General features: G+C 49.2%; 1 protein-coding gene across 1 annotated transcript in view; it reads right to left on the reverse strand.

The window, feature by feature from the left end:
* Positions 1–2,159: 2,159 nt before the first annotated feature.
* Positions 2,160–17,680, reverse strand: part of LOC119372349 (uncharacterized) — a 34,693-nt gene continuing 19,172 nt past the window's right edge. The window contains exon 3 of the mRNA XM_049419794.1: positions 2,160–2,494. Coding sequence (XP_049275751.1) covers positions 2,432–2,494 — 63 coding nt within the window. The 3' untranslated portion in view covers positions 2,160–2,431. The remainder of the gene's footprint in view (positions 2,495–17,680) is intronic.

Here is a 17,680-nt window from a genome sequence, read left to right on the forward strand (position 1 = left end):
GTTAGAAAGCGGTCGCTGCCAGGCAGATGGAGAAGGTACGCCAGTTCGCGCGCGTTGCGATTTCAAGGGCGGGCACCATGACACGATAGAGAAGACAACATGGGTTCTGTATTCTCATGTCCTGTTGCTATGACACAATAATTTTAACTGAAATACAAACAAATAGTCGACAACCTCCTCTGACCATCCTTATCTTAACACACCCAGCAGCTGCTGCTTCGGTGTTTGTAAACTTTATTCGAAAACATCCTTTCACAACGAGGTGATAGCGAGTAGGTAATCGGTTCAATGAGCCGCAACGCAAGCCTCCAGAGCCATCCTGTACACTCTTTAAAAAACAGATGTAGTGAAAAAGGTAGCAAACGCAGCATTTACTGCCCCCTTCACGCGTTTACTTTCGTTCAGTAACGTTTTCTCCTTTAGAGATATAGTAGGTATTGTCGTTACAGCAGCCAGCGTTATTACAGCCATGTGAAGCGTGTCGACTCGACAGGACTTTTCTTAAAGTTCACTGATATTTAATACGGCGGCAACAGGGGCTATTTGGTACGTCTTCATGCTTGTTGTGCGCTGCCAGTGGACACGGACCAGGAAACAAGGAAAAACAACACAGGGTGTTGCGCATCACCCTGTGTTGTTTTTCCCTGTTTCCTGGTCCGTGTCCACTGGCAGCGCACTACAAGCATGAAGCATGAACGCTGACATTTGTCATGTATTGCACAACTGAAAAAGTTCGAGATGCTTGTTTAGTTGCAGTTGAGCATTAGGATAGTTAATAACAAAGTACATTAGATAGTCGACCGCTTGCAGTCTTGTCTTAAAGTTATGTGCGTCAACAATGTCATTTATATAAATTCGAAGAATAATGGGCGCGACACTGATCTTTCGCGTTCAAAAGAGGGAGCTGAAAACGTGTCTGAAGTGGATTGGTTAAAAATGACCAACTGTTTCCTAGAAGTCAAAGAAGACTGTATCCAGCTGCAAATCATACAATTCTTTAAGCCTCGGTGAAATCTAAGAAAATGTCGTCGACTAGAATGCAATTATTCATTGCCAAAGCAAGGTCACGAATTACCTCAACTAGCTGTGTGACAGTGGGAAAATCATACCTGAAACCACATTGCGCTGGTGATAAAACTGAGCTAGCATCGAGCTAGCATCGAGGAACACGTGGGGATATTGTGTGTTTTAGTAGCTTACAAAATGTGCAAGTGTGAGCTATGGGCCTATAGTTAGTTATCTGGTATTTAAGTCTGTTTATGTAGAGGTTTAACAGTCTACATTGTCCAGTCATCAGGCAATTTACCACTTGACAGAGGTTCGTTATAAATTAATGCGAGATACCTTGTGCACCAAGCCTTGTACCGCTTATAAAATACGTTATGTATTTCATCTGGATGGGGACCTTTTCTTTTTTTTTTTTTGTCACGGCAGACCTAGCATCAAAATGAGTGTCCCAGCGTCCATGGGCTTCCAAACTTTCCATAGGAGGAAGATCATTAAAATATTTATAAGGTGGTCAGCCGCCGTTATCCGCGCCAAGTACAGATTTAGAACATTCTTTAAATGCATTATAGACACATGCGATGCTCTACTACAGGTGTTTCAATGCAGGTGTGGAGTAAGATCGGTGGGTTTATATTTCAGTTGGCACAGTCAATCAAACGATGACTAAGAGCAATTTTATTAATTACTTGATGGCGACAAAATGATGTTCATGTGTGGTCACCTTACCCTCTGCGTCGATGAATTGTCGCTCACAGAGATGAAACCACCTTGGGCCTGCGGTGTTCCTTGCTCGAATTGCACTTTGTATTTTTCAAAATATGACGCAGTTGTGAAAGGAGGGGTCTTCAATATAGGCTCCGGTGCTCACAAGGTTCCTTATAATAAACAATTCGATAAACCCCGCGGAAAAACGAACCAGTCAGGTCGTAATGCTTCTGTTTCAAGCTTTATTATGTCAGAGTGATTCTTTGCATGCTAGTTGTGCAGATGCCTAGTCTTGTCTTGTCTTGTCTAGTCGTCTTGTCTTCCTTTGTCCCGTCCATTTGCGCTCAATCTATTACATAATGAACCAACACGCCCAACAGAGCATTTTATTGTGCAGATGATCTGTAAGTATGACACATCGCGTGTTTGTTCCACACCGCGGATACAATGATCCTACCATTTTGTGGCCTTCATTTGAGAATTGTCCTGAAAGTGACCACTCGGACTGCTATTATACAAGTGATATAGAAAGAGCCCACACTATAACCTTGCGAGTCACCTACAAGGCTACGCAGTCTATCAACGAGCACTGCTCAGATATCTCGATCCCTAGCTGGCCTTAACTATCACAGTCATTTGTCTAGTTAGGCTATATTTATGTACATTATTGATGTGTCCTCTCACATAGTTTCATCTTCTTTGTACTGACTACACTTTTCTATTGTTGACACTCGAGACTACGCACTGCCTCAAGCACCAACCATCGGCACTCTTCGCGCACCTTTCCCGAAGCCGTGCTGACTGCGTCCAGAAGTGATTCGGTGGTAGAGAGACAACGAAGGGCTCGCATCGAATGCTCGTCCCTAGCACCGTCCAAGACGTATTCGACTGCTCTGTTCAGAAGCGATCGGTTCCTGATTAGTGCCCTCAGTACTGGGTACATGTCGTTCTCCGCATGCTGGTATTTGAATTCCAGAGTCAGGAACACGAAGTTGTCCTCCAGAGCACGGGCCAGCTTAGCGGGTGCCTCGCTGGGGAGACTATCGTGGCTGAACTTGAGACGGTGTAAGGCTCGGTTGGTGAGCAGCAGCGTTTTAAGAGCCTCCGCTTGAGATGGAGCCTGGAGGGTCTGGGAAAATTCGGCCTCGCAGACACTCTGATTACGGGCCAGACTGTTTAAAACGGCAGCTGAAAACATATGGTCATACTGAAAGGGACGCACGATGAGCTTCTTGAGCGAACGTGTTGTTTCTAGAAATGAGGCGACCGCTTTCGAGCTCTTGGCATCTACAGCGCGAGGACATTCGATCACCAATTCCACAAGCGATGCACTGTTCACTCGGGCTGCAGAAAACCAATGCACAATGCCAGAGGAATCGGCATATTTCGTCCAGCGAAGATACGCCCTGGGGAAGAGGAAGCCTTGGCGTTGTAAACTCGTAGCCCACTGCTCAAGCGCTCGGGTGTTCCACGAAACCTGCAGGCGAGAGTACACGTCTTCTGCGAGAAACAACGTCGGTGCCCAGTCTTCGGGAATGTCGACGTCTCCGAGGCGCACACACTCAACCGCATGATTTCGAGAAACAGCCTCTACAAACTTTGGCACGACACTGCTGGTGAGTTCGCACTTGGAGAGGTCAAGACGCTTTAAGGTAGAGCTCTCCTGGAGGGTCTTAGCCAACGCTCGTGCCCCAAGATCGGTTATCTTTTTCGCAAAAAGCAAAACCTCTTCGAGTGCGTTGTACCGCAGAACTTCAGCCAGAACCATTGCGCAGCTGTTGGAAAAGTAGGAGTCCGCGAGTTCGAGGCGTTTGAGCACTCTGTTTTCTCGGAGTGCTTGAAGTCCGTCCCACATAGTAGAACGTGAATAGTCAGTCGAGCGGTCTAGTGTCAGCTCTTCTAGTGCTTCGTTGTGTTTGAGCGATGCGAGGATGATACCAGGGACATCATCTCCAATGAAGCTCACCCGCAGTTTCCGCAGCGTCCTGTTGGACTTCAGGGCATTTGCAAGCGCTTTCGCGCAGTACAGCGAGATCTGCCTAAAACCGGCGATCTCTAGACATGTTAGGCTTTGACAGGAGCTGACGGCAGACAGCAGTTTCCGCGTAACCCTGGGCGACATTTCGCTGCGTAGGTGTAGATTCCGCAGGTTGCTCTTCGTAATTCCGTCGGCGATGCACTCTGCTGCGAAGTGATCGAGTTTGAATGACGTGATATCTAAGCAGCTCAGGCGAGGCGACAGCTTGCCGAGGGCGCAGGGTAGAGCGCTGCATTGTCGCACAGGCCGCAAGTACCTCACAGAGTTGAGAGGGTGTGCTACAACTTCCAAGATACCTCGGTTGGCACTCAGTGTGCTGGCCAGCTATGAAGGAAAGTACCGCAGTAGAAGCGCCCTGGGTGTCAGAAGGAGTCGCTTGACGCAGGTGTGGTTCTCCAGCAAACTGTACAACATGATGACGCCGTCCATGAGGGATGTGTCCGCACGTAGCATATCCATATCGGCGCGTTCAACGTGGGAGAGTGTCAACGCGCCGGGTGCATGTTCGACAAGCTGCATGGAGACTCTCCAAAGGACTTCGTTTACTGCAGGCAAGTGTAATCTCAACCAGCACTTCCTCTTGCCGAGGACGTCGCTGCAGGGCGCTTGAAGGTCCATGCCACGGGATTTAAGTTGGCCACGTAACATTTCTGCCACGAGCAACAGCCGCGCAGAATCCACGGAACGGATTCGACTTTCCATGCCGGAGATCCCAGTTGGTGGAGGTTCCATGTCATCAGCTTTTCTGGAATGAGAATTTGCCCGCAGTTCGTTATGCCGCCAATTTAGAAGGACACAGTACAACGAACAGGAGATCTCCTTTGACTAGGTGGCACATCATTGAATCACATGCTCTGATGGAAGTACGTTGTATGTGCATCAAAGTACCGCTCGCCTTTCACGCGGCGAGATGAATTTACATTTGACCAATTTGTATCTATGCTTCTGTAGCTATGTCAAGTTCCGGGGATAACTGTAGTGGGTTTTATTGTCTTAGTGTTTGTCTGAAATCATAAATAAAGGGAGCTGCTCCGGCTCATAGGCGAATTTTACATCAAGGTTGCGTAAAGCGCTTGTCCTGGCTTGCGTACGCAAGTCGCCTTAGCAGCCGAAAGCCCTCGCGGGCTTTTAGTTCTCGGATATACCAAGGATTCTGCGTGCTCTTAATATAAAACAGTTAGCTGTGTGGTAGACGTTGTGGCGGCGAAATGATGATTCCAAAACCAGTTTATAGTGCGATCAACATTCCTACGCGTTTTCAATGAAGCGCGCTTGTCCTTCACGTCCGGTGAGAACTCTACTGCCTGCTTGTGCTCGGATACTACTACCTTCCGTTTCATGGCGAAGTGATTGACATAAGCTGCGCCTTAAAATGCATCGTCATACCAGTGTCACAACAGTCTTCGATGCTTCCGCGGAAGAAGATCTGTACAGCGGTATGTCTAGATGTACAACGCTACATCCTCTCCAACATTCCCGATTTTGATGAAATTTACTTTAGGCGCAGGTTTTGAACCCATACTAATATTCTTGAAGTTATTTTTTGTGAAAACAGAAATTTGCATTCCTAAAAAGCTTAGTTTTCCGCCACCGATAGGTCTATTTCGGAGTTTCTGAATTTTGAGCTCACTTAGCTAAAATATGGTACAGTTCCTGATCGCTGTATTTCTTCGCAAAATAGAACAAGTGAAATGGAACCTTACCAGTATTTTATTAAATTTTCTGTGGAAGGCATTGAGAAAAAATCGCAAACATGGTACACGGCCCAAAATACGTGTAATTTAGGAATTTATTGCTGTAGACAACTTTGAACTGAGGGTAACAAAGCTTCGTTGATATGGACTTTGGTGTATGGGCTTTCTTTAGGGATAATTTTGTGACTATGTTATGCGTCGTTATACTTTAATGTTGTACTGGGACGTATGTCGTTTACCGATAACTCCAAAGTTTGGAAGTAGTTAAAAAATAAAGAACAGGCTACCTTTAATAAATTTGGAAATCTCTCCGATTCAAGAACGTTGTCTACGAGTCTGCGTAAAAACACGTTGCATTGTTTGAGTTATAAAAAGTTATAATGCACCCACCGTGGTGGTCTAGTGGCTATAGTGCTCGACTGCTGACCCGAAGGTCGCGGGATCGAATCTAGCTCGGCCGCGGCGGCCGCATTTCAATGGAGGCGAAATGCTAGAGGCCCATGTTCTTCGATTCAGGGGCTCATTAAAGAACCTCAGGCGGTCGAAATTTCCGGAGCGCTCCACTACGATGTCCCTCATAATCATATCGTAATTTTGGGACGTAAAACCCTGACAGTTATTATTTATGAACAAGTTACAATGCGTCGAATGTGACCGTTTCAGCCAAGCGATCGCGACACTTCTGTTGCGCTACAAGTCGGAAGCAGGTTGTTCAATGTAGTTGTATACCCGACATAGAAAAAAAGCTGTTAAAAGAAGAACAACTGCGCAGGCAAGTTACATGCGCGACAGGGTATGTTTTGCGATGCACAGACTATCGAACTTGAGTAGACAATCCGTAGAGGCGGCCACTCCCATTACATTAGTGCCGCTTTAATTGGTAACGAGCTCCGCTTCCTCCTGGAATTGACGTTCAAAGGGTGAGTGAGATAAGGAATGTGTTACCGTGATAAGCGCTAGAAGATATATTGGGCTGGCTGGTGATAATTAATTATGCAAGAACAACAGCGCTCAAAAAGACGAACACCAAGAAACACACGCCTGTGTGATCGTGTCGAGTCTTTCTTGGTCTTTGTCTATTTTACAACTGTTGTTCTTGCATACTGTGATAAGGGAAAACTATTTTCAAATTTCGACGTTTCCGGTCCATCATACATGTTTCATACAATATTGAAATACAGCCGCGCGTGGCAAAGTCACAAAAATTATCTCAAAAGAAATGCCGAGTACCGAATTTAACATCCACCAAGTTTTACTACCCTTACTTTAATATGCCTACAGCAATAAATTTCTCAACTGGAGGTATTATGGGCTGATTATCATGTTTCTGTTTTTTTTTTTTTGCTGTAAAAAATCCCTCCCATACCAAAGTGAAATAAGATACTCGTAAGCTAGCGTTCCACTTCTTCTTTGTTGGGAAATAACATTGTGATCAAGGACTTTAACATCCCATTTTATTCAAAATTCTGGAATTGCAAAATTGGCGGAACAATGTTTTCGGCAGCCGAAAATTGTATATTTTTTTAGCCATACCATTTTCCCATTGAACTAACATCAGAGTCATTGTTTTCAAAACATGCGCTTATTCGGAAGTTGCAGATTCGGTCCCTGCCGATGGCAAGTTATCATTTCGTCCACTTTAATTTCTTCACATTTATATCTCAAAAGCTTCAAATAACATCCCCTATACTTTCCTTGGCGTTATTGTCTGTTAGTTTCAATTAATATTGAGCCTAAAGTAAGTTTCATCAAAATCGGGAATCGCGAACTGGACCAGCTGTTCGCCCCTCCCTCTACACGCCCCCTGAAGTAGCACTCAGCAACGTACAACGTCAGCGACAATCCTGCCGCACATTAACGGGACGGTACGACGTTATCGCGACTGTCCAGCGAAAGCCACGATAAAATGGTATCAAGGAGGATACCATGAACAGCAATGGCCTCGACAACAACTTACGAAACATATACCATGAAACAATCGTTGCAGTTCAATATTGACGTTTAGCTGGCCCAGGCTTTTCACGATTACGAGAAGCAGGTAGATCCACACATTCCCACAGCGCAGGAGACGCAGTGAGCCGCTGCAGTCCTTGCACTTCGGCCGCACATTCTCGATGAGTAAAAACCACGTGCTACCGCACCCGGTTCGATTGCGTCGTCGTCGCGACTGCCCGCCGTCGCCACCGGAGTTCGTCAACCATACCAGTCGCCAAACTCCGTTCCGACAGCTGGACGAATTCGCGGAAGGTATCAAACTGACGCGTCACCTGGGAACGACAAAAGAAAACGCACTGCATCGCCACGACCGCTGCAGCCTTTGCTGTCATTGCACTATTTGCCGCGTCAAGAAACAGAAACGGCTTCAAGGACGGTCTAAGAGTTCTATCGGGGCAGTGTCAACAACAAAATATGAGCCGCAAGCATAAACACTGTTCGCTTCATCAATGCAGCATCGCTTGCGAGATTATGTATCGGAACGCTCAAACTGCCATTTATTAGCTTGTTCCATCGCCTACAGGTGTCGCCACAAGCAGCAGACATCGCGATTTTGGCCGATGGCGTGTCCACAGTCATCGGGGAGTTTCGCAACTTACATGATTGGTCGCCACCGCTGATCTCCGTATCCACCGGTCGGTGGCGCCATCGGGCGGATCTGTCAGAGATAATAAAGCTGCCCCGATAACCTCCAAGATAGCGCGCGCGTGATCTCTGCGTAGATAAAATTTAACTCGGCGAGAAAGCGTCAATGTCGAAGAGACCGATAGGCCGTGCCTGCGCGCGTTGCGATTTCAAGCGCGTACAACAGTCAAGAGCACACGATCGGAAACATAACACAAGCGTATTGTTCTCGTGTCCTGTTGCCATATACAGTGAAACTTCACTTGAACGAACTTCAAGGGACCCCAGGAAAAAGTTCGTTAAAGTGAAAGCTTGCTGTTTTTAAATAGCTATGTTGCAACTTGTTATCAGGAGCTAAAGAAAACATCAGTTGTTGAAATGAAATTTGAACTGTTATTTCTTCTTATTTAGCATGTTTTGAAAAATGTAGTATTCTTTTGCTGCACTTGTGCACTTACGACTGCAGTGGTCATGAACTGAGTCGCTATGTTCAAGCTCCCATAAACCTTCTCCGGCGCAGCACTCTGCTGGGCTGCCAAGGTCTTAACTTTTTCCCAAGTACAACAGCGCTTCTTTAGCTGAAATTCTCGCTGCTTCCTATTCAAAGGTTACTTCTTTCTCCTCCTTTTCTTCTTCCCGAGGTACGACGCTCGCTGCAATCCCTTCTGTAGACAGAGTGGCGCATGTCTCAACGCGAGAGTAACAGGTGACATAGTCCTCAAAACGCAAAGCGCTGTCTGCACCCAGTCTGACTTTTTTTTTTGCGCACGCAACACGAAGACACAAACGAAAAGTTCGCAAGGACCAGCGCAGACTATCAACTGACCTTTATTCAATAAGAGAACACAATATATACTCGCTGCAAGCACCTCATGATCACTGTGCATGAGCAGGAGCATTTCCGTTTTATTGTACCGAGTCTTTCAGAACATTTTTATGAATATGACATGAGAGGCATTGGATGGTGTCACAAAATATGTTCATAGAACTGAAAGGCGCTCTGCCCTAATTTCGTTAAACTGAAACGCGTTAGCATTGGTACCAATGGCGCTTTGGCGGGCGACTTAAAAAAAGTTCGTACAACTGAATAGTCCGTTTAACTGACGTTCGTTCAAATGGTATTTCACTGTAAAAGTATCCCTGAAATACATAAAAACAATTGGGGCCATCCTCTGAATGCCCTTATCTGGACATATCCAGCAGCAACATATCGGAGAGCAGATAGACCCTTGCCTACCACCCCGCCTAAGAAAAATATATATATATGCGAATCCTGGGTGGACATTCCGACCGGATGGGTCCCGTAGAAGTTTTGAATTTATACATCTAGCAGATACCGGTAGTTATTGCATCGGGTTTCAATGTCAATCGAAACACAACCATTTGCGATAGCATACCTGAGGTTTGTGCATACGTCTGCGGCCTCCATGTCCAGTCTGGCAGCGTCGCATTTGACCAAGTATTTCCGGTGGAAGTGACGCAGCGCCTGCCATAACACTGGTTGATCGTCAGAGTGAGACCCGGTTGGATCCGAGAGTATGCCCAACGCGACCCTTACCACGCTGGGGTCTTGCCGTATGTTTGTAGCTTTTAAATGAACAATGTATAGGAAGAGGATTAACGGGCACAAAAAAAGCAACCATAGTGGTTCGACAGACAAGTCACGCATCACTACACATTGCACCAGCTGTAAGGACAAAAACAAAAATATATGTGATCTAGTGTACGCGGAGCTGCACTTCAATTGTGTTTAGTTCATACATAGGCGTAAACTTCCAGTAAGTCTTTGCAAAGAAAACCAACGCCTTCGTTGGTTTCACTGTCACTATGGAATGACAGAGTGTAATGAAAGTGAACTCGTGGCGCTGTCTCTTCAGTAGAACTTCGGAAATGTTGATGACGATTGGGATGCACGCTTGCGATTCTCAGGTCGAGTGCAGGGGAAGACTTGCCGGCTCTCCTCTGTCCTATATTACAGCTATATGCGAGCTCTCAGTGGGGGTGGCTGCATTAATACATAGCCCTATAGTGGGGAACCATGCCCACTCCTATCACTACACCCATCTAAGAAATGCAAATTGCTATGTTTAGCTGTTAAATTATCCAACTTGACTTCAGTTAACCTGGAATGCAAGGTCCCATCGACGAAATGAACCGTCTGTATAGGCTGCACGGTGAAAGTGACGTCATCTACAATGTTCCGTGCGATGCCATAGTTTCGGAACAGGACTGTGCCCTCGGATGGCCAGTTCTCACGCGAAGGCGAACCTTATGTGTGCCGCTCGCGTGAAATTATAGGCGACACAATAAATATGAAGAACATAGACGAGGCTGCGTTGTCAGCTGTTTATTAGAGCTTTATAAATACATTCATTATTAAATATTGCAATATGCAACTATACCAAAGAACTTCGTTTAGCAAATGGAACAGAGAAACTTCTGGGTCGAAAAACAGTGCATCGTTCGTGTATCACAGATCTACAAGAAGTTGTAGCTTTTCGTTTTCCATCGTCTACGAGCTGATAGGTGAGTAGTCGCGTAAATACGGATTATGTATTTACGCGACTACTCACCCAACAGCCACTCGCACACGTACGCCCGCACAAACAAAAGAAAGAAAAATAACTAAGGGCACTTGTCAAATGCTCAGTTCCTTGTCAACGAATTTGCCTTTAAGTCTACCTTGTGAAGTCACCGACGTCCTGCAATTCGGCAACCGTAACGAATCCCTTTCAGTAAGTCGCACGGTTGTCCATTTTTGTAATTTTCTTTGTCTTGCCATAACTTGCGTGCAGCATTGCAACCTTTTTTTTTTGTCAGCACCCTGCTTTTGTAGGTTTAACATTGGCGTAACAGTTAATCAACTGCTATAGCCTTGTGTTTTGCAGAATTATGTCACGCATTGTTCACATGACATTCATTTGCCCGTACTAATAATAAAATTACGCGTAGTGCGAATTAAGGAAAGTTATTCTTTAGAAAGCACTATCCCACTTCGTCTTGTAAAGAAAAAGGTTTGCAAATTTTTGCATTGTTTCCGCTATTTTCTTTACGTAACTATTTTATACATTTGTAATATTTGTTGTCGAAAATATCTTTTTTCTTTTGAGCCATTTACTAAGGTAAAGCATAATAAACAAACAATAAATAAATAAATAAGTAAAACTCATCTTCACATTCGCGGCGACATCGCTAAGCATGCGTGGTAGCAGCTCACACTACAATAACCGTAACGGCCGTGCGAGCCTCAATTTTAGCCTCTTTTTCTGTAAGCTTAACGTTATTATTAAAAGGAACGAGTTACTAGCCGCTTTCAATTTCAATTAAACTAAAGTTTACAAGACAGATTTACAGGCAGCCTGAGACAAAAGCCGTTATGTCATGCTTGACATCATGATTCGGCAAGTATTTGCCACTGCATACTTAGTGGGAATGCTGCAAATCAATTTCTTGTCCACATCTTTTTAAATCAATCGAACCTTCCGGAAACTTCCGTACGCATGAGAGCTAGCTCGACCGTTCCACGAAAAGAATTACTGCGCCTTACTCTGTAAGCACTGGTGGTTGCCTGCAATCAACACCGTCCATACAATTGCAGTTACAACCAAGACCAGGGACTCGATTTCAACAGCGACGAATCGGACTGACAGTGTTAAAGAAGTAACGTTTCCATTGACTCAGCGAGACAATACCAAAACATCCAGTTTGAAACGGGTACTGACACCTTTTTTGGAAGGCGAGTTTACTCTGCCATAAAAGTGTCCTGTTGGCAGAGACGGCTCCGAGCAAGTGTGAAGCTCAGCAAATGCTGATAAGATATTTTATTTTGATATTAAAGTCAATTTGTCCATGGCGCACCTACCAACATCGACACTAGCTCGACGTCAGGCTACATGACTAATTCTGGTGACTTCACGCAGCAGTCTGGCTAGCTGTGATGACGTCAGGTACCAAAACTTCCAAGATGACCGCTTGTGCGTCACCAAAACATTCAGAATGGCTGCTTGTAAGTCACCAACGGATCTTAAAGGGGTACTGACACGAACATTTTCGTGTCAGTACCCCTTTAAGTAAAAAAAATTATGCGGGGCTTTACCTGACTTAACGTCGTAAGGGGCAATGTATAGTGGAGCTGAAGGGAAGCCTCAGCAATGAAATGCAAATTTATGCAAAGCTAGGCGAACATGGTCATATAGTTTAGCACCGAATGAACCTCCTCTCCGCTTGACATTCTTCATGTCCCAAAATTCCAAGTCGGCTCCCTCCTCCACTCAGCTCCGCTATTCTATGCTATACCCTCCCTCCTCCTAACCCCACTTCTCTTTTCCACCCCTTGCTATTCTATACTATACTATACTATACTATACTATACTATACTATAATATAATATACTATGTGGAGATAGGTTTGCGAGACGCTTACCCTACGAGGCGACCGGCAAGGGACGCGACGTTCTCCACTGCCGCAGCGAACAAAGACGCTACGGCCGGGTTCGTCGATTCTCCGGCACGGCGCAGAAAAGGCACTCGAGGCAGGAGGTCAACAAACAACACGGGTTTATTAACCCAAGATGCAGCACAGTACGACAGTCACGGGCTTGCAGGCCGTAAAGGGAACTCCGCAAGACCGATCGAGTACGCTTGCCAGCGGCGCTGCGACTATCACACAAAGGGCAGCGGTCGAGCACACGAACGAGAAGCCGCCCGCTAGAGCAGTGCGTCAACCTCTCGTGCTAGCCTACGAGGGCACCGACAGGCGCGCGGAGTTGCGAGCGGTTTTTGTCCGTCTGCCTGCGTGTGCGCGTGTGTGGCTGTTTGCGTGGATCATACATAGGCTTGTTATTGAGTGCGACAGAAAGGCGAAAATTGAATTTCACCGAAGGTCCAGCGCTGTTCATCGACTTGCAAGCGTCGCATTGTGATGGCGAAAAATTGCAATAGCACGCGGTGTTAGTGAAAGACAACACGAGAAAATGGGAGCAGTTCAAAGCAGCAAGAGCGACGTGCGGCTGCGGACCGAGCAGCGTCTACGTGAGTGCAAAAACAGGTAAAAATATCCCATCCTGCAGAGAAACACGTCGGCTTCCGCGCCGTACCCTGACTGATTTTTTCACACGTTTAATAATGCGGGGCAGTGTGGAAGTCACAATTCGCGATTTGAAAAGCACCTGCGCCACAGAAACAGAGCGCCACCAGCAGCTGAAGGAGCGGTTGCACGGGAAAACCGACGTAGTGACGGGCCGTTTCCAGCGGCAAGCTCGGGGACATGAAGTGCTCGCTTCGAGAAGCGGAACCTGCTCAGCAACACATCATCGCTGAACTCTTCCATGGAATTTTGATGGTTGCCGAACACTCGCAGCGTTAATTTATGGACGCCGATCGTTTCGTCACCTTTTCTTTATTGGCATTGTGAAGCTTCTCGCGTAATCAGTCATAGCGCGCGGCATAAGTGGCGCCTTAAGGTACCTGCCGGGCTACCTTATCGAACGCCACCTTTTCACGGCGATAAGGTTAAGGAAAGGTTGGACTGAGGCATAAGGTTTGTTTATGAAACGCGTTAAGGAGCCGAAAAGGTAAGGAGGGCAAAAGGTAAGGATAAGGTTGGTTTGTGAATACGGGCCAAAGAGGCGCCCTGGCCACCATCTTGGCGATTGCCGGTGCCTAAGTGCGCCCGGGCTACGCGGCCGGCACGCGCGCGGCAGCTGGGGAACGAGGCGCCAGGTAGGAGGACGCTCTCGATCCCCACATTCCCCCCTCCTAAAGACCGAGGCCAGCCTGTGAAAGAGGCTGTCCGAGGCCAAGTGGCAAGGTCAGCTCAGCCGCAAGGGGGCTGGCCAACGGGGCAAAGTCCAACAGGGGGGTGTCGTCTTCCTGAAGATACAAGTCCAAAAGTCTGCCATGGCCACACAAAAGTTCCACCAAAAGTTCCACCACAAGGGGAGAGCCCACCGCCGGGAAGAAGGTCCACAGCCCAGGAGGAACGGGGGCAAGACTGCACACGGGCGGGCAGCCAGCCCCCTTGAAGTTCACCGGTCTGGAGAGGTTGGCAGCCGGGAACGTACGAGGCGTGGCTGCCAGTTGCGTGCGGCAGCCAACCGCCGAAAGTCACTGGGACGGGGGCCTCACAGGAACGGAAGGCAGGAACAGCAGGCAGCCAGGAACGGAAGCCGGAGCGACCACGCTCGGGCCTGGGCCAAAGCTTGAGTGGGCGGACCAGCCGCCGAGGGCGGCTGCCGAAGCTGCCAGGTGGGCAAGGCAGGATGGAGGTGGCTGCAGGGCAGAAGGCAGGAACGAGACCACAGCTGAGAGGACCAGGGAACGGCAGGCCATCAGGTCCGGAACAGGCTGGTGGCACGGTAGGCGCAGGGAGACGACGGGGCGATGCAGGGGTGGACAGAAATGCCCCCGGCATAGCCGGCTTGTCAAAAAGGGGTGCCTGCCTGACAGTGCTGCCCAACAAAAGGGGGCGCTTGCCAGGTTATGGCTTGGACAACACACCAGAGGGTATTTTCAGCCAAGAGGGCCTTCTACCACTTCCAGACGTGTGCCGCCGCACCTTAGCGGTTATCTCCATTCACTGTCAAGGTATGGAATAAAGTCCAGCTACCTGTTAGCGGGAGAAAGGTTGCTTAGGTGCGTTTCCGCAGGTTGTACCGATGGCGTGGCTTGGAGCCAGCCTTCTCACGGTTTTCCTGCGGTTCGGTGACCGCCTCCCCCCCTCCCAAGTCGTTGCTGCGGGCAACGAAAGGTTTGAGGTCGGAGACGTTAACTGGACCGCCGACTTGCCTCCCTTGGGAGTCAGCCAGCTTGTACACCAGAGGCGACACTTTGGTCTGCACTCGGTATGGGCCCAACCACTTGGCCGACAGGGAGGCAGAGATGCCTTTGGCAGCGTCACTCAAGACGTGATTGCGCCTGAGGACGAGATCGCCGACATCGTAGTGCACTTCCCGATGCGACCGGTCGTATTGAGCCTTCTGTCCAGCTCGCGCTTTTGCCAGGTTGGAACGCGCCAGGTCGAGGGCTGCGTCCATCCGTGAGCGCAGTTCTGCCGCGTAGCCAGACGGGCCGGCTTTTGTGGCGGACGCCCCGCTACCGCCCCGCAGAACACGGTCCATGGGGTTAGGCAGCTCTCTCCCGAAGTTGAGGAAAGCGGGCGTGTACCCGGTTGAACGGTTCACCGTGGACCGCAAAGAGAAGCCTATCTCGTTAAGACAGGCATCCCAATCCCTGTGTTGCTGCGCGAAGGCTGTCAGCAAGGGCTTGAGGTTTCGGTTTATCCGCTCAGTCGGGTTGGCCTGTGGGTGATACGTGGTTGTTTTGCGGTGCTTAATGCCAAAGGCAGCACACGCATCCACAAACACCTTGGCCGTGAAGTAGGACGCATTGTCCGTGATCAACTCCGCCGGAAAGCCAAAGCGGGTAAAGACCTCGGTCAACTTGTCCCAGATTGCGCGTGCCGTTAGCTTCCGAAGGGGAAACAGTTCGACCCACTTCGTGAAGTGATCTGTGACAGCCAGGAGAAAAACATGGCCTCTCCGGCTTCTTGGGAAAGGTCCCATAATGTCACAGGCCGCGACTTGCCAGGGTTGTTGGCTGTCAATCGGCTGCATGAGCCCGGGAGGCTTGCCACCACGAGGCTTCACGCATTGGCACACGCGGCATGAGCGGGCGTAGTGAAGGGCATCACGCTTCATGCCAGGCCAGGTAGCAGAGCGGCACAACTTTTGAAAAGTCTTAAGGCCACTCGCATGTCCGGCCAACCGCGAGTCGTGGAAATAGCCGAGGGTGGCTTTCCTTAGACTGCGGGGTATCACCACCTTGAAAGACTCCTGGGGAGCTTCTTCAGATGGGACATAGCGCAGGAGAACGCCATCAGCATCAAGCAGATACGAATCCAACGTGCCCGCAGCAATACCAGTCTGCGTCCGGCACTCGGCGCCGACAGCAATACCAGCTGTCCGTTTGCGCCCGGCGGCTTGACCGCCACGCTCCTCTTGGGAGCTCAGCTCTTTGAGCCCGTCAGCAATTTGCTGACAAAACGGATCGTCCTGTTGTGCCTTAAGTAGGTCCTCTCTGCTGAAGACGATACCGGCGGACGTTACAGGGTCTACCAGGTATGCGTCCTCACCCGAGGCGGTCGACTCGAAAGTCACTGCGCCGTCGGGGTTCGCGCCTTTCGACCCATTGGAGCCAGGGGCCCCTGAGTCTACTCTGTGCGAGTGCTCTTGGGAGTGGCGGACACAAGTGTCAGACGCCAGAACGGGGGCACGCGACAAGGCGTCGGCCACGACGTTCGAACTCCCTTTCCGGTAGCGCACAACAAAGTTGTACCGCTGCAAGGTCAACGCCCAGCGCGCGAGGCGGCCCGAGGGCTCGCGCAAGCGCTTAAGCCAGGTGAGTGCCATGTGGTCCGTCTCCACCACGAATGACACGCCGTCGACGTAGCAGTCGAACTTCCGGAGAGCAAAGACTATAGCGAGACATTCCCGTTCAGTCACGCTGTAGTTGCGCTCGGCGGCGTTAAGTGACCGGCTCGCAAAGGCGACTGGCCGGAGGACGCCGTCGTGCTCCTGAAGCAGTACCGCTCCGAGACCCAGGTCGCTCGCGTCCGCTTGGACAACGAACTCCCTGTTGAGGTCGGGCAGCTTCAGATCGGCTGTGGCCACTAGAGCTTGAGATAGAGCCTTGAAGGCTCGCTCTTGCTCTGGCCCCCAGCTCCATCGTGCCGACTTTTTCAACAGTGCGGTCAAGGGCGCTTGGAGGTCCGCGCAATTTGGGATGAACTGTCGGTAGTAGTTCACCATGCCCAAAAAGCGCCTCAGGCCCTGAATGTTCGCCGGCGTCGGGTACTCCACAATGGCTCGTACCTTCTCCTCGCACGGCAGAACGCGACCGCTCTCGATGGTAACGTAGGAGAGGAGGATGTCACCAGCGGCCCAATGGGGAATGGCGCTGCGTTGTGACGTAGGCCCGCGCAGCGCGCCAGCGTAGCGTGCCCGGACATGCCAGCGTGGGACGGAGCCGACGCTTGGCTCGCCCAGACAAAGAGGCGCCCTGGCCACCATCTTGGCGATTGCCGGTGCCTAAGTGCGCCCGGGCTACGCGGCCGGCACGCGCGCGGCAGCTGGGGAACGAGGCGCCAGGTAGGAGGACGCTCTCGATCCCCACAACTAATACTGTACTATATATGTCTGTGCTATGCTTTAACTCTCCCCCGCTCCTTCCCTTTACTTCCCTTTCCCACCCCCTTGCTATGCCCCACTCTCTTCCCCCCTCCTGATCACCCTTCTTCGCTAGGATGCGGGCGATACTGCGCCCGTTTGAGCAAGGCGTTAACAGCTCCGCACTAAAAAAAGACTGCTGGTAACCTCCAAAGAGTGAAATGCACACCTTTAAGAATACTTATAAAACACTGCCTATATTCTGCAGTATATGGCGAAGAGGGCAGTGCTTTATGCAGCGACCGGCTTGCCTTTATTGATGGACGGTACAGAAGCAGCCATTCGCGGGCACTCGTGGCAAAACATCGGGGGCGAAAATGTATAATATCACAGAGTGTTTGCATCTTTAAAAGCAAGCCTTTGCAGCAACGTTACAATGCGATAAACGCTATT

Source organism: Rhipicephalus sanguineus, chromosome 10, assembly GCF_013339695.2.
Source record: "Rhipicephalus sanguineus isolate Rsan-2018 chromosome 10, BIME_Rsan_1.4, whole genome shotgun sequence".
Lineage (NCBI taxonomy): Eukaryota > Metazoa > Arthropoda > Arachnida > Ixodida > Ixodidae > Rhipicephalus > Rhipicephalus sanguineus.